General features: G+C 38.1%; 3 protein-coding genes across 3 annotated transcripts; 2 read left to right on the top strand and 1 right to left on the bottom strand.

The window, feature by feature from the left end:
- Nucleotides 1–6,716: 6,716 nt before the first annotated feature.
- Nucleotides 6,717–7,346, top strand: LOC121771047. Its single transcript, XM_042167844.1, has one exon. It carries the CDS (start codon nucleotides 6,765–6,767, stop codon nucleotides 7,242–7,244), a length of 480 nt encoding a protein of 159 aa, XP_042023778.1. The 5' UTR covers nucleotides 6,717–6,764; the 3' UTR covers nucleotides 7,245–7,346.
- A 10,174-nt stretch (nucleotides 7,347–17,520) lies between these two features.
- LOC121772734 (STS14 protein-like) lies at nucleotides 17,521–18,138 on the top strand. Its single transcript, XM_042169943.1, has one exon. It carries the CDS (start codon nucleotides 17,553–17,555, stop codon nucleotides 18,051–18,053), a length of 501 nt encoding a protein of 166 aa, XP_042025877.1. The 5' UTR covers nucleotides 17,521–17,552; the 3' UTR covers nucleotides 18,054–18,138.
- A 953-nt stretch (nucleotides 18,139–19,091) lies between these two features.
- Nucleotides 19,092–23,394, bottom strand: LOC121772733. Its single transcript, XM_042169942.1, has 12 exons — nucleotides 22,798–23,394; nucleotides 22,641–22,707; nucleotides 22,066–22,138; nucleotides 21,803–21,886; nucleotides 21,549–21,665; nucleotides 20,999–21,403; nucleotides 20,374–20,777; nucleotides 20,188–20,287; nucleotides 20,046–20,105; nucleotides 19,886–19,972; nucleotides 19,668–19,796; nucleotides 19,092–19,554 (listed from the first exon to the last, which is right to left on the bottom strand). Exons 2-12 carry the CDS (start codon nucleotides 22,703–22,705, stop codon nucleotides 19,246–19,248), a joined length of 1,833 nt encoding a protein of 610 aa, XP_042025876.1. The 5' UTR covers nucleotides 22,706–22,707; nucleotides 22,798–23,394; the 3' UTR covers nucleotides 19,092–19,245.
- Nucleotides 23,395–24,055: the final 661 nt, after the last annotated feature.

Below are 24,055 nucleotides of genomic sequence, written 5' to 3'. Positions count from 1 at the left end.
GTCCGATCCGAGCGATAAAACTCGCCAAATTAGGACACAAGCTTAGTCCGGTCAAAGAAATTTACTTCATAAGACCAAAGACGAGTCCGGTCAAAGAAGTTTACTTCATAAGACCAAAGACGAGTCCGGTCAAAGAAGTTTATTTCATAAGACCGAGGACCAAGTCCGGTCAAAGAAGTTTACTTCATAAAACCAAAGACGAGTCCGGTCAAAGAAGCTTACTTCATAAGACCGAGGACGAGTCCGGTCAAAGAAGTTTACTTCATAAGACCGAGGACGAGCACGATGAAATTTTTTCGCTGAGCTGTAAATACGCAGTGATAGAAGCGAAATGAAGATTTCATTTATTAAATCTTGTTCGGCATATAATTCTGCTGCCCTACGAGAAGGCGTTACGCCATTACAAAGGACTATTCTACTGTCCATGGTTGCTAAAGTTGAGCCATCTATTCACAAAATCCTCGTGAAGCCGAGTTCGGGCGTTCCGGGCAGCTGAAGAATAAGCAGGTCGACGAGATGCTCTGATCAACCTACCGCCTCTTCCTTGAGTCCGGGAAGTACTGGCACCTCGGCGGCGAAGAGTCTCTTCACGAAGCATTTGTTGATCTTGCTCACTCATAATCACAGCTCCTCTACGAACTTCAGTCCGTCCTTGTCTTGACGTTTCCGGTTGCTCCTGAGTCCGTTCTCGTCTTGACGTTTCCGGTTGCTCTTGAGTTCGTTGCTGATTTGGAGTAGGATTTTGAGCAAGTGGATCAGAGGTTTGAGCTGGAGTATGAGCATCTGTTGGCGGGAAATGCCTAAGGAATCTCTCGATTGAAGGACGCCGGGAAAGAACGATGTCGTACCGAGAAGCCCAGCGCCGCAATGATTTCACAACTTGTTGGCAAGCCGAGCTCTCCAGCGCATTGTTCCTCCGGAGTACATGAAGCTCCTCCCACAGTTCATCAACTTGATTCTGAACTTCAGATATGCTCATTCCCCCGCGTCCGCAGATGAAATCCTCATACGCAGTCCTCTCAGCGACAGCAGTATTCAGTTCGGCCTCCAGATCTTTCTTTTCGGACTCTAAGTCCTTATTGTCGGCCTCCAGCTTCACTAAACAAGCCAAGAGTTCGTCATTCTTCATCTGGTCAGCTATGGCTTTTTTCTCAGCTTCGTCTAAAGCGGAAGAGTACAGCCGCTTCCAGTGAAGTACCTCCAGCTCCTTAAGAGTTAAGAATACAAAGCAGCCTATGTCAGTTCGGCATTTCAGTTTACTGAGCAGGTAGTAAACCACAACAGGAGTAAAAGAGAGTACGAAAAGCTATACGAAGACACAAGTGCAGAAAGAAGAATTTTTTCATTCATAAGAAAAAAAAATTTTTACACAAGGAGGGCTTCAAGGCCATTTTACAACAAGGAAGAAACTAAACTAAGAGAAGGGAGATGAAATCATACTCCGCCAGCTTCGTCTCCGGCTCCTCGGTGAGGTTCAGCTTCCTTCTCCTTGTCTGCCTCAGCTTCAGCCTCGGCCTCCCTGCTCCCCCCAGCCTGCTCGGTGCCCCCATCACCGATCAGCAGCACCTCTTGCTCGGCCTGCCTGTCTCCGGTCTGCTGATCAAGCTGCTCGGTCTCACCCTCTCCGTGGAAAATTGGAGCGGGTGAAACTGGCCCTAAGGAGGCAAAGATAGCCTCCATATTCTCGTCCCAGTCAGCTCGGCAACTACGAACTCGGTCAGCAGAAAGCAAGACCGAGGACGAAGCAAGCTCCTCAAGGAGCGGCAGACTCTGGAGACGAGCTGCTATCTCTCGACCGTACAGCGGCAGGACGACTTCGGGCCCCTGCTCGGCATTATCGGTCATCAGTTTCAGCAGATCACCGACAAAGGCCGAAAATTGGTTGCTCAGAAAGAGTTTCTCCGCGAAAGCACGGAGAACCTCCCCTTGGGCAACCACGGCGGCAGCATCCCTCCGTTTCGTCTGCTCTCGCTGGATGACGAGCTGGTTTTTGGCAAACTGGGCTTCATCCTGGGCCGAGATCCTAGCAGCTCTGGCCTTCTCAAAGTCTGCCTTAGCCTGTTCGGCCTGGTGACGAGCAGCCGCCAACTTCCTCTGCATCTCAGCATAATCGTTGGACGCTTTGGAGAGTTCAACGGCGACGAGCTTGGAGAGCATATCGTTCCTCTGAAAATGGAAAAAGGAAAAAGTCAACCGAGGGGCCACAAAAAATACAGGAAAAAAGCAAGGCCAGAAAATCAAGAAGAGAATTCACCTCGGCGAAGTCCGTGGGCCATAAAAAGGGCTCACAGATATGTTCCGAAGGAGGCGCCAAGACCACGTCTTTCTCTGGCGCTCTTGGGGGTTTCTGAATCCTCCCCTTCCTCCTTGCCGAAGTCGACTCCGGCTTCTTTGGATCCGAAGAGGTCTTTTGCCTCTTCGGATTCTTCTCGGCATCAGACGCCGAGCTGGTGGTTTTCGGCCTCTCCGGTTCCTTAGATTCGGAGGATTTGCGACCGAGCTTGTTTAGCAAGTTCACTGCCAAAAAGCAAGAAAACAAGGTTAGTTTTCGTCGTCAAGGCAGTAATGCATAAAAAAGAAATCCTCACCCTCAGTCTCTTCGTCCGAAGACGAGGAGTCGAACACGAAGTCGCCCTTGACGAGCTCAGACTCCGAGTACTGCTTCCTAATCATGGGAATCTTATTGAGCTCGGCCTCGAGCTCGTCCAACGGTTCTACCCGAGGATGAGGAATAACGGACTTCGGCCCTCTCCAGGAAAAGTCCGAAGCCGAAGTCCTATTATAAAAAAAGTAGCGATTTTGCCATTTCGGCCATTTGGTTTTACAAAAGGCTCTAAAGGGCTGTAAAGGGATCAAGTAAAACCAAGATCCCTTCCTCTTAAACTGGAAGAAATTAAGGATTGCCCTCAGAGACAGATCCTTATCTAGCCTACGCAGTTCGGCAGCAAAGGCCGATAAGTGCCTCCAAGAGTTCGGAGTCACCTGACCTAAAGGGAGTTGAAAAAAATCTAGCAGCTCTACAAAGGCAGGGGGAAGAGGGAAACGAAGCCCGCATTCCAAGCCGGCTTCATAAACGGTGGCGTAACCCTCCGGCGGCGAGTCAGCCCTATGAAGGTCGTCGGGAATCGCAACCTTCCCCCCAGGAAAAAAATATTTTTCGTGTAAGGATATCACAGTATCCTTACTCAAGATGCTGTGAAAATACTCTACGGTCTTCTCCCCGGATTCTTTCCGGCTAGAAGACCCCTTATCCCCTTTCCTACCGCTACCTGACTCAGAAGAAGAAGAAGAAGACATAGTTCTTACTCTTTGAAAGTCTGAAGAAATTCTGAAGAAATTCTTGAAAGCGGAAGGAAATTTTTACGCAAAAGAGAGAGAATGCAAAAGCAGCAATAGCAAAAGTGTTCAACTGATGAAGAAAGGACGTATTTATCAGATTCGGAGAAGATTTCAAAATCATCGCACCGTTTCGAATCCCACCTTTTCAGGATTCAACGGCCGGATTTTACTGTCGCATTTAATGCAGTCACGCGCAAGGCACGTCCCCTGACGTCAGCCTCCCCCGTACCTTTATCCAGAATGCCGAAGTGACTCGCTTCGCCGAAGTGATTCACTTCGCTTTTCGGGGGGGGTAGTGATGGGGTACGTACTAAACAAGCCCAATAGCAGTGACGGCCCATCAGCCCAAAGCCCAAGGAAGAGTATCAGTTCGGCATTACCAAAGAGTTCGGCGTGGTTCGATTTACTGAGGTAAATCTACATCCACGGGAAGAAAGGAGGGCAAGATTGTATTGCTTGATCTGGTTTACAGCTTACAAATACAGACTTGCTATATGATATTTGATGTCTAGAGAGCTCTCTTTCTCTTCCCTAGTCTATCTGATCTAAGTTCTATTTATACATTGAACTAAGATCGTGGCTTGCATCACCACTAACTAGGTCGTGGCTTACATCATCACTAATTAGGTCGTGGCTTACATCATCACTAATTAGATCGTGGATGTCGTGGAGGTCATGAGATCCTACATGGGTCCACCACTACTGATAAAAGTAGAATGTCAATAAAATTGGTTAACTTTCATAAACCAATAAATGTGTTAGGCTTTCATTAATTAGTAATGTGATGAGCTCGAGCGACTTGCATTCTAATCTAGGTACATAATGTACTATCATGCTCAAGTTTGACTAACTTGATACTCTTTTCTTTCGGATAATTCATAATTAATCAAATCTAAACATTTTTTTAATTTAGATTTAAATTCAAATTCTAATGTTCATTACTTTACGAACTACCAATAAATTGCATTCATTCTTAGATTTAACTTGAAGGACACTTGATCAGAAAAGCTTGTGACTTATTTCAAGAAGTATAAATCGCTATTATTTCTTCAATTTTTACACAGTTATTCAACCTTACCTAATAATAAATGAGCTTATTTAGTAAATAATCAAGTGGTCCATCTAAATTATTTAACTGAGCCACTGACTGCAGATCCCAGTGTGGTCCAATGATCCAGCCTATCTTATCTCACCAAATTATTCATTTCTAGGGTTTTACATCTACATCTATGATTATACTTTTTGAGATTTTTTTAATTAATTAAATACAACATTAGATAATGTCTTTGTCCCTTGGTGTAATCCATAACACCGTTATCCATCAACCACCAATCAGGAATCAGAATTGCTATTTCCAGTCGCTCTCATGCCTGTAGCTAATTGAAAACCAGCTATCAAAATTTAAACTTTTTAAATAGGGAGTACTAATTGTATTACACAACTCAATCGATAAGATTAAGGTGTGTCTAAATTTGAAAAAAGGCCTAAGGTGGGTGTTTGGTGATGTAGACCCACCATTAAGTATATCACCATTATATCACGTGAATCCATTCACTATATCTTGCTTCTTTTCCAAATTTTCTACTTCTCCACTAACCAAGTTGTTTCATGTCAATAAATATTTATTTGAATTTGATACCAACATATTTATGTGCTTGACTTGATCAGACTGAGCTTCAAAAGTAAAAAAATGTTCAACTATGTATATATATATATATGTACGTCATTGCACGTTGATTATTGGTGAAACTGCAGTGGCGGATCTAGGGGGGGGCAGGAGGGGGCGGTCGCCCCCTCCGTGCGACTATTTTTCCCTTATCGGGATGTAAATTTACCATGTCCGCCCCCTCCGTTTGCCTCCGGCGTCGCCCCGAACAATAAAAAAAATAGCCATGTCCGCACTAAACCAAGCTAATACTATATATTCCGCCCCCTCCATTTCCGGATCCTGGATCCGCCACTGGGTGAAAGTGTTATTCATCATATACGAGAACTAGTATACAAACTATTTTAATTCATATGAATGGCGTGCGATTTACTTTGTATATATCCCGGTGACTAATATTTAAAATAAGCATTATATATTATGATAATTTCGAATAATACAAGTTAACAGTCTAAATTACTTCATAATATCTACATGAGAATAAAAATACTCAACCCTTTGAATTATTTATACTCAATTCGTATGCTTAACTTTTCGCCTCCCTTTGCACACATGACCATATTTATGATCAAAATAATTGGACTTATTATCTAAAGTTCAATTGTTATTTAAAAAAATATAACTAAAGCTTGATATGCCTTCCTATGCGTACGCTTATACATACCACAATTAAATTTATTTTGTTACTATTATATGTAACATTACTCATATTAAAGGGAAATTCAATGAGACTTGAGACTAGAGCGGCATTAATGCATGCAGTTATTTTCAGCTTTGATTTTCTTATATCTTATTTTTCTCTTTCTTAATTAATTAAATCAAAGTCAATTCATAATTCATCTTTCTCCTTTTACTTTTAATTGACTTTTTTCCCGATATATTATTGCAGGTAGAATTCCCGTTCTATAAAGTACTAAATATTGTACTTGGGATCTTAACACTAAAATCAAGTGGATATGGTTTCCATTTAAATTTATGTATAATTTCCATGGATAATCATCCTAAAATTACTTTCGGAAGCAACTTTGAGTTTGACCGTCTAATAACTTATCAAAAAAGTATTTATATTATCATGTGACTTACTTTATAACTTGTCTAAATTCGCCATCACGCAGCTCAACTAATTAGTTGAACTTTTTTTTATAGCAAAGTAGAGAAAAAAGCTCATATCAACTAGGCAGATACGTTATCCACTGTATTTGCACAACTCGATAACCTAATTTCATATTGGAAATTGTTATCATATATACAGTCCCACTACTATATAGCTATATAAAATCTCAAATTAATTTAAAGTGATATTCTTTCGAGCGGCCATTATTGTAATCCAATATTGATCTTCGAAAAATGACAAAATAGTTACTAATATTTAAAATCATTATGAAAAGATAAACTCGGATTACAAAATATTCGACTAGCTTGTGTTCCTTTTTGCGTCATGCATTGGAACCTTCGTACTTGCTAGTAAAATTTATAATAAAAACACAACAAAAATAACAATAATGAAAAAAAAAATGAAGAAGCTAAAATGCGTAATTTCAAGGAAGAAATTAATAGCGCCAACATACAACCTGTCACACAAAGTTTACAGATTGGCATTTTATTTTCCATTTTTTTATTTTCCCTTGCTGACGTGTCGCGTAGTCCAGTTTCTCCACCTATATATATATATGATGCAAACACTCTTCCTTTCTCACAACCATTTCCATTTTCAACGCAACCCCGAAATTAAACAGAGAGAGATCTAGAGAGAGAAACAATGGGTATTTGCAGTTCGTGCGAATCAACCTCCGTTGCTACGGCGAAGCTGATACTCGCCGACGGAAGATTGCAGGAATTTCTCTATCCTGTCAAGGTCTCCTACGTATTACAGAAGAATCCGGCGATTTTCATCTGCAATTCCGACGAGATGGATTTCGACGACGTCGTATCGGCGGTCAGCGACGACGAAGAGCTGCAGCCCGGCCAGCTATACTTCGCGCTGCCGCTCAGCCAACTTAGGCACCGCCTTCAGGCGGAGGAGATGGCGGCATTGGCCGTCAAGGCCAGCTCGGCTCTGACGAAGAGCGGTTGCGGCGACAAATGCGGTTCCCGGAGGAATATACTCGTGTTTCCCGGTGAGAATGATCTGAGAAAATCGGCGAAGGCGGCTGCTGGAAACGGCGTGAATTGTAGATCTGATGGGAGGAGATCCGGCGGCGGGAAGGTCACGGCGCGGCTGAGTGCGATACCCGAGTAGGGGCATTTTAGGAAACCAGTTATCTCATTCTGTAAATATAGTGCATAATGATGAGTTGAGAGTACGATTTTGTTACATTTTGAACAAATTTTCTTTTGAGAAGTTGAAGGATTTAACTACTCTCGATTTCTCATTATCCAATTTAATTGTGTAGTAAATTAGGTAAGCAACAAATTTTCAAAAACTAATCTATTTGGAGGAATGTTGGACTTGTCATATTATCAACGAAATAATCATAGACAGAAAAAGAGAAAAGATAAAAATAGAATAAAGGAAAGTGATAAGATGGATTGAATTGGTATGTCACACTTTGTTTGCTGCGTACGCTAGTTCGAGTTTAAGAGATAGACATTTATGAATGCCCATACAAAAAATTGGGTTGAGGAGAAATAATGCTCAATATTGAGGCTAGCACTTTGGTACAATGTATTTGTCCTCAAATGTCAAAAGATTCTTTCCTAATGTATAGAAGAAACATACTGATTATATACCCCCACTAAAGGCCAAAGGCTTTGTCGAAGATGAAAGGCCAAAAGAGTTATGGGACATATCCAAGATGAGTATAACTTAATCATGGCGCACGCCAATCATGTGGTAAAATAAAATGAGGATGGCAACCATTGATATATTTGTAAAATTAACTTATATTACAAAATATAATTTGTCTATTATGCCCATGGTTTTTTAGGTAGAGTGGATGTAACAGATGTTTAAGATAATACCTCCATTTCTCTCTATGTAATAAGTTGCTGGATTGATCACCCACTTGAATGGTTTTAAGAATCATTAATATAATTACTCTATGCACTATAAGTTTATAAATGTCCCCAATAGTCCAATGCAATACATATCTTGGGATGTGTGTAACAAATAGGACTATAGGAGCAAAATGGGGTGTGAAATTATCAAAATTTATTAAACGTCACCCCCATCCCCTTTTATCACCCATAATAACGTTAACCTTAGAAGTTGTATTGATATTGTTAGTTTCTTTTAAAATCTATTATAAGTACGTGGAAAAAGCTTTGGTGAAATGAGTATCGAATGTTAAATAGTACTAGTATCATACAATATCGACACCTAACAGTTATAATCCGGATATGACATTCTTATCTAATTAATTTGAAACCTAAATGGATATTAATGTCATATTGTGAATAGTTAAATGCGATAATTTAAGTAAATCACTCCACTATCATATATATCGCATTGAGTCTAGCTATTTTCATTATATAGCATATGAAATTAAATATAATCGCATTGTCCTATTGAAAAGACCTCATTCAAATATACATATATATAAATTTAGTGTGCTTAATGTCAAACAATAAATTAGGTTTGGGATTGTGTATCTCCTAGTTTTGAGTATACTCGCATGTTTATTATAAATGGTTTCACGTGATATTAGATGAATTGTGAAAACAACCTTGTAGGTTTGAATGGTTTAGGATTGGGTTCATTATATCGACGGAAGCTTCGTGCAAACAACATTCCACTTGCTGCAACAACTTGATACATCTATCTACATGAGTTATGGCATAGCCTAAAGTCCAAAAAGCAGTTAATATAATATTTAAGTCATTACTTTTGCACCCATGATTTATTGGCACTTAGTTAAAGTAATCTTTCGCAATGATTTCATAATATAAAGTGGCAGCTTGGGCGATAATTAAAGCATCTGCATCGCTAGCTCGATGCGGGCTCAGACTCTTCTCGGCGAGACGAGCCAACATCGAGATAGCGATGCAACCTTCCCGTTGCGTCGCGTGTCCCTCCGCCTCGATGAAGCTGCGAGCTCTGGCGTGAGGCGTGACGCCCACTCGCGGTCAGCAATAATTTTTTTTAAATTGATTTTCCGGAAAAAAAAATTAAAAAATTAAAATTTAAGTGTGCAATTTTTATTTCTAGTGTGCAACTTGGTATTCCGTCTCAAACGGGTGCACCCCCACCGCCTTCGGGGAATGATTCGCAGGCGGAATAGTTTTTATAATTTAAGTGTGCAATTTTTAATTTTTAGTATTTTAAATTATGTCTTTTTTTATTTTTTTTAGGATTTTAAATTGTAATTTTCTTTTATTTAATGAAGTGTGTTTTTATTAATTGAATTTGTTGGAAATAAAAAAAATTAAATTGAATGAATAGGTAAGGGATGAGATGGTTAAGAGATAGAGGGTTGCAGGTGTTGTCTCTTAGTTAAGAGATAGGGTAAAAAGTGCAGTGGGCCATGAATAGTTAAAGGAGTGAGACGGTATTGAGATAGGGACGTGGATGGCCGATTTTTATTTACTTTTGGCCAATTGATCATTAGATACGCGGTGCTCAATTTTTTATCATTATTTTGTAACAGAGATTAACAAGACATAATGTGGGTCTTTTAAGTGTATGCTTATTTCTTAAAATTTTATGTCATATATTAGTAAAAGTTTGAAATTTATATTACTGCATAAAATATATATATAGAAAGAGAAGTAGATATGTTATATTATGATTTTGAAGAATTTAATTAGATGCAAAATTATTATTGTTTTATATCAACTATATAATTTAATTATAGTATATTTTAAAACGTTAACTAATCTTAAAATAATACACGCTTTACAATAGTAGTGTCACTTTATACTCATACTATATAACAAACAAATCAAATGTGATTAAGCAAGTCTCTTTTATATGCTCCATCCATCCGTCCCATAATAAATATCACACTAAGGAAATGATACAGAATTTTAGAAGATATTATTTTGTGTGTTAAGTGGTGAGAGAAAATATAATTTTATAATTGATGTGTGAAGGAACTTTTTTCCAAAAGAATAAATGTGACATCTTTTGTGGGACAAACAAAAAGAAAAGTGTGACATCTAATATGAGACGGAGGGAGTAGTATATAATGATTTTAAAACACTAGTAAAAAAAAGCTGATAATAAATGTGAGAATGGTCCACATATATATACCCTCAACTCCTCAAGTAGTGGCCAATGATGCATATGAACTTTTGAGTAATACGATTGAACAGTGTCATTAAATATGAATTTATGATCCCATGAATGATAGTATAATTTATGACGCCTCTTTTAATTCGGTATTGCTAATTTTGCATTGCTAATTTTGCCAAACATAAAGTAAGAGATATGTTTGCTATATAAGTTTAGACAATCGAGTGTTTTTTACCGATCGTAGATGATTATATTTGTGATAACTTATCTGATTATTCAAGTTAGTAATTTTGTGACAATTCTACCAAAATATACTTCGTCATTAATTTCATCGATAAGTTGATCAAGGATATATTATGGGACACATTTTTTCGCACAAATTATTATCAATTGGTGTTACTTTTTAGAAATTGAGACAGAATATATTATGAATACTACTTATTGAAGAAAGATGAAGTGAATTAAATTATAGTAGTAGTATAAACTATATAACTTGAAAAAAGGAAATCCTAAATTTGTACTCCTAATTAATGATTCAAAACCATGACGGCGCTCAGCAAGTTAGATATATTCAAACAAACATGTAATTATATCAGAGTATGGTTACTACCTTAATTGCCCAAACGATAGTTAGGCATTCTGTTTGTTTTTTGCCCTACTTTGAATGCTATCATGATGATTCTTCCTTGGTCTCCTCTGGAATTAAATCATAAAGTATACTACGATAATCTCAAAAAACCAACAAGACAAACTACAAACAACATATTCAACTATAAAATACTAAGGGCACCCGCAACGCGTTTCGCGGGTGTCCCTTATCTCGTCCCTCCGAGACGAGACGGACGCGGGACGCGTTGCAGCGTCCCGTCTCGTCCCCAGCCCACCGAGACGCCCGTCTCTCCGAGACGGCGCGCAAGCTGTCTCGCCACGCGCTTGCGCGACGTGGGGCGCTCCGGCGCCATGCGTGACGCCCACTCGCCGACCCGCGAGTGGGCTTCGTTACCCTAACGCAATAAATCATTTTTTTAAAAAAAAATTATTTAATAAAAAAATTAAAAATTGAAAACGGTCATATGACCGTTCAACTGTCATTTTCCTTTTTTTTATTTTTATTTTTTATTTTTTTACACTATAAATACTCCTATTTCATCTTCATTACACATCTATTCTTCTCAAATTACCTACATTTCCTCTCCAATTTTCATCTCAAATCACTTGAAGAAGATCGACGTAGGGAGGCGAAGGAAGCCGCGCCGCCCCAAAGACCATCCCGGACTTACATCCATCGTACCCGGGAGGAAGCCGCCGCAAGGTTAGTACGCGACTACTTCTGTGATAACCCGGTATGGGGAGACACCTACTTCCGTCGCCGTTTCCGCATGCGGCGACCGCTATTTCTCCACATCGCAAATACATTGGCAGCCCGGGAAGAGTTCTTCCAAGAAGGGTTCGACGCCGTTGGCCGTCCCAGCCACACGACGTTGCAGAAATGTACTGCAGCAATCCATCAGCTTGCGACTGAAAAAACGACGGATTTGTTCGACGAATACCTCCACATTGGAGAAAACACTGGGAGAATGTGCTTGATGCAATTCTACAAAGGCGTCCGTGCAGCCTTCACCGACGAATTTCTCCGGAAGCCAAGCACGACAGATTGTCAGTTTCTGCTCCACCTTCATGAAGAAGTGCACGGATTCCCCGAGATGCTTGGCAGCGTCGATTGCATGCATTGACAATGGAAGAATTGCCCTGTGACGTGGAGCGGGTCATACACGAGCGGCCACAAAGGCACCCACCCCACCGTTATACTCAAGGCCGTTGCCGACTACCAGCTATGGATTTGACATGCGTACTTCGGGGTCCCCGGATCGAACAACGACGTCAATGTGCTCAACCAATCCGACCTCTTCGCCGAAGTTTTGGATGGTAAAGCGCCGGCCATCAACTTCATCGCTAACAACCGGCGGTATAAAATGGGGTACTATCTTGCCGACGGTATCTACCCGAAGTGGCCAACCTTCGTGAAGACGTTCAACATACCGGTGAACGAAAAACAGGCTCTTTTTGCGCAAAAGCAGGTGGCTGCTCGCAAGGATGTGGAGAGGGCGTTCGGGGTTCTTCAAGCGCGCTTCAACATTATCAAAGCTCCGGCTCGTACGTGGTTCATGGAGAGTATGGTCGACATCATGTATACGTGCATAATCTTGCACAACATGATTGTCGCCGACGAAGGACCTGAGGCGGGAAATTAGTTCGACCCTGAAACCCCCGGAAGCTCTACCGCAAGTAGTCCGCCTCACAGTGGAGTGCATCCGTCTTTGCAAGATCAGTTGTCTATTCGGGCAAGGACACGTGATTCTACCGCCCACGCCCAACTCCAAGATGATCTAATGGAGCACATTTGGGCAAAATTTGGCGGAAGAAATTAAATTATGTAATTTTCATTTTTTTTATGATTTTAAATTATGTTTTTTTTTTATTTTTTAAGAATTTTAAGTTGTAATTTTATTTCATTTAATGAAATATGTTTTTATTAATTGAATTTGTTGGAAATAAAAATAAAAAATGAAATTGAATGAATAGTAAATTAAGAGATGGTTAAGAGACAGATAAGAGATGGAGGGTTGCAGGTTCTGTCCCTTAGTTAATAGATGGAGTGAAAAGTACAATGAGACTCATGAATAGTTAAGGGATGAGACGGTTAAAAGACGGCGTTGCGGATGGGCTAAGTACTACTATTTCTTAAGATTATCCCTTGAAGAATTAATCATCAAGTAGAGATGATGTGATGTTTAGTGCACTCAAACATGCAAGCAGACACGATGATATAAAATGAAGGCCATTTATGCAAGACAAATTGAATTGCCCCTTTTCAGTGGAACTTTTTTTAAAAAAAAACAGAAAAATGCTAAGTCATCCAGGGGCTTCGGACTGGGACGCAATTCTCAGTGGAAGCTACACGGATGATAGATATTAGTATTATAGTTGTATCATAGGTTGGACTTGGAGTAGATGTTGAAGACGGGTTTTTTGTCACTCTCTTCTCTTGTCTGTTGTCTTATCTATTCAGTTGTGTTGTTTGGAATGGATTTGTGCATATCTACGTTAGTTTGGAGTTTATGATCTACTTTAGGAATAATGAATAATCTAGTTGTTATGATTTTCTTTGTTTGCTCGATTAGTTGCTCTTTTGTGCTTAGTTCTTGTTTGGGCTTCTGTGTTTGCATTGCGGTTCACCCTTGAATACACTTTTTCTTACCGCTTTCTATGAGTTCGAGCTTTTCTTTGTATATATATAAAAAAATGTTAGTAGTATTATTGAAATTTAATTTAGTGGGTAGCAGAGTTATAGCCTTTGCCTAGCTCTACTCTGGTTGTTTGCCGCTCAAAATTTTGTGCAGACGCATTATTCAACAAAACAATTGTGCAGCATGACCCTACGTGCCAATGCCCCTAGTTAGTATTAGTGCGCCTCTGCTTAGGGACAAAAGGTGATTCGCTCACCCCAGGCGCCCCCATAACCCGGCCCGACATCGCTATGGAGGGGTTCAAACACGGTATCTCAGCGGCCCATTAGGTGGGAGGAACTTACACTGGTAACCAGCACACAAGGAGCCACCACAGTGGTGAAACTCCCACACTGCGGCTGCCAGCATTCGATCCTGTCTGCTTAGGGACAATCTACCACCCAGGAACCAACTGAGTTAAGCCCGTGCGGGCGTGCGCCTCTGCTCATTCACAATTTTGAGGCACCAAGCATTTTTGTACTACTATCTCCGTCCTACAGGAATATGCACTCTTTTCTTTTTAGTCCGTCTCATAATAATATGCACTTTCTAATTTTAGAAAGTCTTTTCTCTCTAATAAGGTGAGACACATTCTCTACTAACAATACTTTAATTACATTTTCTCTCTACGTCTCTCCTACTTTACCAATTTTACATTAAAACATGTGTCATCCCCAAAGTGCATATTCTTTGTTGACGGAGGGAGTATTATTTAACAAAACTTGGTTCGTGTAATTATATACTCTATATAATAAAATATATGTAAAATTTTGTAAAATCAGGCTAATCTTTGTAAACTAAGAAAAGCCCAGTTTGTAGAAAATAAAGTTGTGGACTAAAATGTAACCAGCTTCCGGGTGTGTTTGAGGAGTACAATTTAGTCCATAACAATATTCATTTCTTGTCCTTGAGATTAATATACTAATTATGAGCGATTTAATTAAACCCGAATTCTTGGGTTGATTAATCATAAGCCAATCAAATAATGAGCCCAGTATATTAACTTAGAAGGGTCGAAGTCCACACTTTAACTGAAAGAGCTCAACACATGTCGGCCCAAAACATAACCAAGGAGCCCAAAATTTTGATGCTAATATTCAACCTTAATCTCTGTTCTTGAGTCCAAAACATGATCGCCCATTGCTTTAGGTGAAACAATATGATATTTTGTTTTTTGTGATCAATCATACTAGTATATACTTGCTTTTAATACTTGAATCAATTCAGTTATACGAATCTTACAACAATATTATTTCTGTTACACACACATTTCTATTGCAAAATCTGAGTATCACAATAATACACAACAAATGATTTTTTTTCTTTAAAAATCAAATAATACATTACATAAGTTGATAGATATAATATCCAAAATCTTACACAAGATTTTAAAAAAAAATGCAAATCATATAGTATTACAATAATACATTATTAGATAAATGTATTATGACATTTATGATTGTAATAATACACAAATATATGCATTTTCAAGTTGTGCTATATATGACATTTATGATTGTAATAATGCCTTTTCTACATTACGCAAATAGATAATACACACTCCAATACACATCTTGCACACACAATATATAAACAAAAAAATTTGAAATTAAAATTAAATTTTAATTTATTCTAATTCAGTTTCATAGAATTTCATTTCCATTTCATGTAACAACCTGACTCAAAAATAGATAAACTCTATTTTGACGGAATTCAAAATAGAGTTAAATATGCAAAATTAATTAGGATGCTGGAATTCAACCTAATACTGCAACTAGCTAATTTTGTAACATAGATTAAGATGATCATGCTCTCTATTCTAGTATTGTAAGTATAATAGAGAAATATGGAGACGAAGAAATAGAAAAGATTTAATAAGAAAAGATATAGTATCACATAATGTCACATGGGCTCTCTGCCAAAGTTAAATAAAACAATGTTCATTGCTTTACACAAAAAAAGTCATCACATTCATGTGCTCTGTCCCACTTATGGTGCGTAGGAAGTCATTTTCAGTTTTTTACTAACAGAGATTCAGGTAATGAAATTTTAAATATCACTATTTTTCATTAATTAATCATTATCTAATTTATTTTTAAAAATCAAGTATATTAATTCAACGGCTAATCTTTGTTTGTCCCAACCAAGGATAAATAAATCATACTACTACTCATTTCCCTTCCCTAAAAATAGGAGTACTCCATTTTGAAGTGGTACAAGTTTTAATAGTAACAAGCTAATAAAGAAAAAAAGATTAGAATAACGTTAGTGAATATAGGATTCACATTATCAAGGGCAATAACTTGTGAATTTTTTTTATATAAATTAATGTAGCTTAATTTTAGGGGACAGAGATGAAAATGGTAAATAAAATGGACTTATTATTTTTTGGAGGACAGTTGCCACAACATTCAAAATGACGATGACATTATATAATCATAGGGTTGGAAAAAATCATGCTCATTTCATCCATTAAAACTGTGGAATATTTTATAGGTAGCTAGTATAGTCTATAGATCATATTGTAATGTTATGAGTTACAAATGTTCATCATTTTATAATTATTACTTATGCTTTGAAGATCAAAAGTTATTTTGGAGCTTTAAAATATTTGCCTAAAAAGGGATAAGATTTGCGGCTTCTGTCTACTGGATCGGACTTGGAAATAAAAATATTTTCCAAAAAAAAAAGATTTGTGGCCTCTATTGAAAGCAAAAGTGCACCATTTTGAATTTTTGATAGTGGGAATGGAATTTGTTTGATAGTTGATCTATTCCTACGTTGATTGGCTAATCATACTTTAATTTGGAGTAAACAAAATTTATAAAATAATCTTTCAAAATTAATTAAATTTCAATCTTTTTGCATTTGGAAATTATTATCCTTCAATTTATCAATGCACCAAAATCAATCAATTCATACAAATGTTGATAATCTATTCACTCTCTTATCTTATTATACAAATAATATGAGTACCAATCAATTCATACAAAAAAGTTAATAGTCCAGATTATCTATTCATACTCTATCTTATCATACACGAAAGCTAATAATCCAAAGTATCTATTCATACTCTATCTTATCAATTTTATTCATCATGGGGTGTGTACACCATAAAATAAATAATGATAATGGTCACTTTTTCTTTTAATAAATTAATAATAGTGTGCACACCAAGTAAATATCCTCATGCATCATGGGGTGTGTAAATAAAGTATATACTCTTCTTGCTTCTCACCTAAAAAGGCCATAAAAGTGCCATTTCCTCTTCGCTCACATGCCCATGGCGTCCTTTCCTCAATTTCTACAAATGAAGAGATTTAGAAGTTAGAACAATGCAATTTAAGCTCAACTAAAAGCCCAAGATGAAGCAAAAAAAATATACGATTTTATTATATACTACTAGTATTAATTAAATAAACTAGTCTCTTCTACAAATAAAATGGTGAAATTCTAGTATTAATTAAATAAACTAGTCTCTTCTACAAATAAAATGGTGAAATTCTCGTCACATAATTTTTTTCAATATATTTTTTATAGAAGAAAATCAAGATTCACAATCTAAACAAATCTGGACAATGTATCTTTCTATTGTAGTTTGAACATATAGTACGCGTAAGTGAGTATTATATTTTGATATATAAGTAGGTGTGAGATTATCATAAATTCATAATCATATACTTGACATGTCACATAGTAGTTACTAGTAATTAACATTTGAGGAAATCTAAAATTGGTATTTTATGAAATTGGCTTTCGTTATGTCAAGTTGGTAATATTCTCAAGAAATGTCATGTACTCCTATACTATGAATAATGATTTGTTGGAGTAAGTTGAAATTGTTCCAATATATAAATAAAGTTTCAAATTAGACCTCTCTTAAAAATACATAATAAATTAAAACTATAAATTGTAATGATAATAATAATACTACAAAATGTGATGCAATGAATAAGTGGTAGATTGTGAAAAATGCAAGCGACGGTGAAAAAGAAGAGTGAATAATGTAATGAAACTATTGTCGGTATCCGCTATAAATAAATAAACCCACTTTCCCATAGTCGGAAGTTAAAAAAAAAAACAGAAAATGAAGATGCTAAAAGCGTGCATTGCATTAACTGCTCTCCTCCTGGTGACGTGGCAGTGCTCCGCCCAGAGCCCGACCCCCGCGTCGGAGTATTTAGCGGCGCACAACCAAGCGAGAGGCGAGGTGGGCGTGGGTCCCCTGAAATGGAGCGAGGCGCTGGCGAAATCGGCGAGCCTGACGGCGCGGCTGCAGCGCGACAAGCAGAACTGCAGCTTCGCCGACCTCAGCAAGAGCCGATTCGGCGCCAACCAGCTGTGGGCCAGCGGCTTAGCCGTGACGCCGAAAGCCGCCGTGGAGGCGTGGGTGGCGGAGAAGAAGTTCTATAACTACGCCGACAACTCGTGCCCGCCGGAACACCGCTGCGGGGTCTACACGCAGGTCGTGTGGAGGAATTCCACGGACCTCGGCTGCGCGCAGGCCGCCTGCCCCAAAGACCACTCCACCTTGACCATATGCTTTTATAATCCGCCCGGAAACATTGTCGGTGAGAAACCTTACTAGTTTTTTGCATTATTGTCGACTCCTTTCGTCAATTTCTGTGTTCGCCTCGATTATTATATTATAATAAATAAAATTACTTCTGCTATTTGACTGGATTTCAATTTAATTGCTTTCCTACACATTGCCTTATTTGAGACTGCATTTCAACTTCTTTTCATTAATACTCCATTAAAATGCTACTTATAGTATTAAAATTTATGTGATGTGGTTCATGATATGTCCAAATTTGTATGAACTGAGGGAATAATTCTTTTTAGTTTTTGCAATCAGGGCATCCTTGATTATTCCGTTAACCGGAAAATGTTAGGGACGGCCCATTGAACTATAATTAGGCTCTGTTTTGTAGGGTATATATAATAGGGGTGTGCAAATACCCGAAAACCAAATATCTGATCTGCACAAAACCCAAATTTAAAATTGATTCGGTTCAGTTTAAATTTTTGGTAAATTTTGATTTTTCGGGTTTTGTTTTTGCAATTTGGATTTTGGTTTTCGATAATTCGGTTCAAGTTCAGTTTTCATTTTCACAAAGTTTGGATTTGGGGAAAAATTCAAACCGAAAATCAAATACTCACTCGTAGGATAGTCTAGGTTCAATAGCCATTCGATAGGATAGTTTCTTTAGCATGATGGCTCTAACATTTACGGAGTATTTATTACATTAACATATTAAATCCAGATAAATTATTATGTACTATCTAACTACTAAACAAGGTCGTAGCAGTAATAATCACAAACGAATACTCATTTTGTAATTTCGACTTTATGTCCATATCTTTGGGTAATTTAAATGTGGTCCTCTTCAAAGTTCAACCAAAACTGATAACCGACTCTAATTTTAACCATGCAATATTGTCGCAAATACTCCATAATATCTAGAATCATAAATCCAACTAGACTCAATCAATACAACCATGGTGATTGATACGACCAACGAAGATGGAGACACCATGGCATCATATGTATTAGTTGTCCATGTTAGTAGTGTTGTTCTGTTAAGTTGGTTGGTTGGTTGTCAGTTAGCTGCCAGCTCACAAATATCTCTCATGTTTTCTCCACATACCAAAAGTGCAGCAAAAGTGTATGTACAAAAATCAGCTGAATCTCTCAACCACCATACATTTCCACCTCAGATCCATCCATTCAACTAAACACAAACTACCCTCTCTTGAAACCAGTCATCATCCATTATTTACTTGGTGAGATCCTTCAGAATGAGATACCGGAAAGCGAAGCTATGCGCCACCCATTCGATGATGTTTTTCCATGTTTTTGCCTGCTGCTGGCATTTCTTGATGCTCCTTCTTAGAGAGTCTGGCAAACAGTGTTGGATCATCTCCAGCACATCTCCTTGGCGTAGACCTGAATCCTTGGCAAAGGACTCCACGAGCTTCGGGAGAAGGATCTTGTGATCCTTGCGAACGCCAAATGTTGCTCGGATGTAGTCCTCTTTCGCTACTTCCAGCTCTTGAAACACCCTTTTGGCCGTGAAGATGCGAACCTGAACAACAACAGACCATGCTTATATGTCGAAAACTCTAGTCTAATAAAAGTGAACAAATATGATAAGTCGTTTCCAGCTATCGTAATCTCTGTGAAGAGACAGATGATTACCGCAGGATCTGAATGGCTGCCGGATGAGAGTGCAAAGTACAGAAGGGGCTCGCTGCGTTCTATACCATACGCTTGTCGTTCATCGCCAGCTTTAAATTTTGTTTTCGAAGAAAGCAGCAACCTCAGCCACTAAACATAGAGATAAAAACACAAAAAAGGTGAGTAAACAAAAATAGCTAAGTGCAGTTAAGATGGCACCAGCACGGCCTTTCGTTTACCTGTCCAGGACGAGACAGTTTGCATCCCAGGATCGAGCTTTGTATGACATCAGCACTTACTATTTGACCTCCGATGTTGTAGGCAGCCTGTTAAAAGAAAAAGAATTAGATCATGTACTTTCCGGCCCACCCTCATCGGAAAAATTAGTTGTTTTTTCACCTTCAAGAGTAGAAACATCCGCTTAATGTTATTCTGCGGTACACCATATGCCAAAAATGCCTATTCACAAAACAGATCATGATGTCGTTAAACGATTGGTAAGAAACTTTGTTCAAAGAAACATTGTATGTAATATCCTTACATGCATCACCAGAGCATTGTGCACATTAATCCAGAACGCTAACTTCTCCTCGTGAGTCATCTTTTTAGGGTCTATCTCTTCCAATCGAGAAATAAGCGACCTGCAAAGTTATGAAGTCAGTGACTACAAGTCTATATCAACAGTTGATTTGAATGAATTCTGTTTAATTCAATCGACGAATCTCACCTAAAGTTTTGTAACAAGAACTCGATATCGCCCAATTTCTTACTATCTCTGTATATACAGTTTACTTCAACCATCGAGCTGTAAGGTCCGCTAAAATCTTTAAGCCCCTCAACGTGGAACGGATTATCCAGCCGAACATCAAAGGAAGAATCGTTTCTGAACCCCGGACTCCACAAGTCACATTGATCTTTAGGAGAAAATGCACTTGTAGATGACAAAGACGAAGCTGGAGATGAGAGGCCGTGATTTGCTGCTGGAGGATCAGCAAGCTTGCAATAGATGCTGGACATGCACTTGACCATATCTTCAGACAGTCTGTTAGGAGTTTCAGGAATATGATCAGAAATACGGGTCCCAAGATGCTCGGCCAAGCTGATTACATTCGAAGAAGAGTTCTGCGCATACTGTAAGAACAAACAAGTTTTGGCGTATCATTGAATGTTTAAACTAGAAACTAGAAAGTATGTTTAACTGTAAAACCATAGTTGTGGGACAATTGAGATGGACAAGAATGAGAACTTGACAATCCAAAAAAGAATGTAATCTCCAGATATTTGTTAGTGAAAAATGTTATCTCAGAAAATCATCACATGATAGCTTTAGGGATCAGGGGAAAAAGTAATACCTCTATCATGGATAATGGTTGAGAATGACATGCACGAACAGCTTTTCCCAAGACATCTGATGAGGGAGAGGTTCTGTTTGCAAGATCTGCGCGCTGAGATAGAGCAGAATGAGAGCGTTGAACACCTGAGTCTACAAGTTTCTCTTCAGACAGACAGTTTGCTTCCTTCCTCAGATTTGAGGATGTCGGATTTTCAATAGCTGGTGTAATATCCGACTTTGAAAAATCTAAGCGCCTTCTCCTTGGCGTTGTTAAGGGCGATTTGAGTTCGTCGTCTTTCTTTAATGGAGAGACAGTCGAAACTTGAGGATCGAATGCTTTCCTATAGAGTGAAAGAAGGTATTGTTCGAGATGCCCCACTTCGAGCTCCAAGACCGAAATTTCTCTAATGAGTTCTGTTGCAGGCTGGAAATCAAATAAACTCATTAGTAAGACCACAAGAAAAATTCTTTACTCTAAAATGTTTCAGTACATCTCACAGGGGAGATCGAGCAAATGATGGAAGAAGATAAAGCACAGAACAATGTGGCAAGAGATTGAGGCCAGCAACCTTAGGAATTGTGGCTTCATTAGTAATATCATGTGAAGAAGCTCGATAACCAAGCGCCCTCTCAAGAGCACAGCGAACAGATACTTGGTCGTGTAATCTCTTTTCAAGCGTCAATATCTGCACAGCAACAGAAGTTAACATGTAACCACAGTATCTGTACAAAAAATTAACATCTGATTCATATGATATGGGTATAGTTGTGCGGGAGATTAGCTCGAATCAGAACTTCAGATGAAATCAACATTCTCCAATACCTCTCGCCTCAAAGATTGTTGGATCTCAGTATTTGATGATAATGCCTTGTTGTCGTTGGTACAACCATTTAACGGATCCATATCCTGGAAGGAGAGAAATCAACATGAACACAACTAAGTTAGATAGCAAATTCTGAAAACAATTGTAAGAACAACAAGATCAGATGACACAGGACAACACAGAACGTCGATCAGCTCTCTAAAGCATGTCTGCGCAAGTCCTTAAAAAACAACAGACACATCAATCACAGATTCACAATTACCAGCTTTCCTTCAGCAGCTGCTTCAGCAGATTCAACCAGCCTACCTTCCTCGAGTCTTTTGCTATCTGGGAAGCTGCCATTGTAGTAAATGAGGCACAAGAGGGCTCAAAATTTTGCGTGATAAAATTGCTAGCTGTATATTTTCACTCATCTAAAAGAAGACTAAATAGCATTTATCTTCTAAAACTTAAAACAGAAAAGACGAGTCCAACCAGAAAATTCAGTTGTGCAAATAATCTATGAAATTGAGAAACAAGCAGATAACACACAATCTTAAAATCTCTTCTCAAAATCTGAAAGATCACACACTCTTGGAAGCTACATTCACACACTCTGATTTCTTTCTCAACTCTTCCAAAGTGCATATGCAAGAGAATAGTATCGGACAAGAAATACAACCCACATTGATAGAAGCCATTATGAAATCGATGACATTTACTATGCTACACCAAAGCATATAGCTTTAAAGCCCTCCATCCTCCTATGCTACAAACCCTTGCAAAACTCATTACTTTTCAAAGGTAAATTTAGCCAAAAAGGACAGAGAAGTAAACACTGCAATAATAGAAAGTTACCTGTTCGAACGTTGATGTCTAACCAGCCCAGGCCATTTACTACTGCTAAACCCTTCAAAAGCCATCTCTGCAAAAATCAAACTTAATCTCAACAAGCAGGTTTAAAAAGTAAACAAAACTGAAAAAAAAAACCAAGAAAGTATAGAAGAGACATTACCACTCACAAGCTCTGTTCCAAAGTCAAGATTGAGATTTTTTTAGAGTGTAGAACGCAAGCGAAAAGGGGTCTTGAAAAACCTCAGCTACAGTCAAAACCCACAAGTTTTTCAAGCACATTGATGCTAGGTTTTAGTAGTAGCATCACACAAAAGATAGACATCCCACAAGTAAAAAATGACCCTTTTGACTATGAGGGCCTCTTCTTTGCTAAAGAAAAGGTACAAAAATCTGGTGCTGCAACAATGGCTTTTGGTGTTAAAAGAAGTAAAAGTGGTAGCAAGACAGAGATTTCGTGTGTGGGATTGATTCTCCTTTGTTGAATTCAGGGAAGAAAGTCTAATACTAGTATGTCAACAAAAGTGTACAAAAGTAGACGCTCGCTCCCTGCAATAAAGGTGGCACTTTGCTATATATAGCTGCTATTAGAAGAAATCCAAGAACTGAAATAGTAGTAGTGATTTGAATCCACAAATAAAAAGATTAAATTTTTGTTACTTCTACTACTATAAAATAGAATAAGAAAAGAAAAGATTTTGGTGACAAGAAATTAGAACTAAGCTCCAAATCCACATTCCTTTCAATCGTTGTGTTGTGAGTGGGAGTTGGTGACCGGCACTCCATCACATTGTCAATTGCTGACAAATATATACTTCTATAATTAGTGAATTATCTCATTTTTTATCTCCCCCTAAATCTCAACCTATTAATAGGGTATTTAATTATATCAATTTGCAGTCTTATATTAGTATATTCAGACTGTAACAGGCTGACAGCAACAACTACAAGAAAACATAAGTAAAAAATTGGAAATAGAACAATTGTTTTTTACCATCTCTTGGAGAGAGAGAAACTGAGTAATTGTGATAGTGTTGATGAATCAAGATAGCCAGGGTGGATTAAGAATAAAATATTCCAAATACTGATAGTAAAAAACATGAAATATGCATTTCCAGTATTCTAATGGAAGAAGTTTTGGAGTTTGAGGTCAACAAAAAAGTGAAAGAGAAAAGGTGAAGGCAAAAGGTTTGGGCAATTCGAGACTTTCAATATTAGATAAAGTAATCTACTCAATTACTAGAATCAATCAATCAATCTGTAATTTGCAAATTATAAAAAAAGTTATTGGGGTTCATTTTAATATTAAAGACTATACGGAATATTGTATTTATCATTTTAATAATTCTTTTCTAATTCCACTTTCCACACACTTCACGAGTCCGGGTTACTACTAATTTTGAATAGGCAACTACTTGTTG

Source organism: Salvia splendens, chromosome 16, assembly GCF_004379255.2.
Source record: "Salvia splendens isolate huo1 chromosome 16, SspV2, whole genome shotgun sequence".
NCBI lineage: Eukaryota > Viridiplantae > Streptophyta > Magnoliopsida > Lamiales > Lamiaceae > Salvia > Salvia splendens.
Note: the sequence above shows the minus strand (reverse complement) of the source record. Positions and strands in the feature narration are given on the sequence as shown.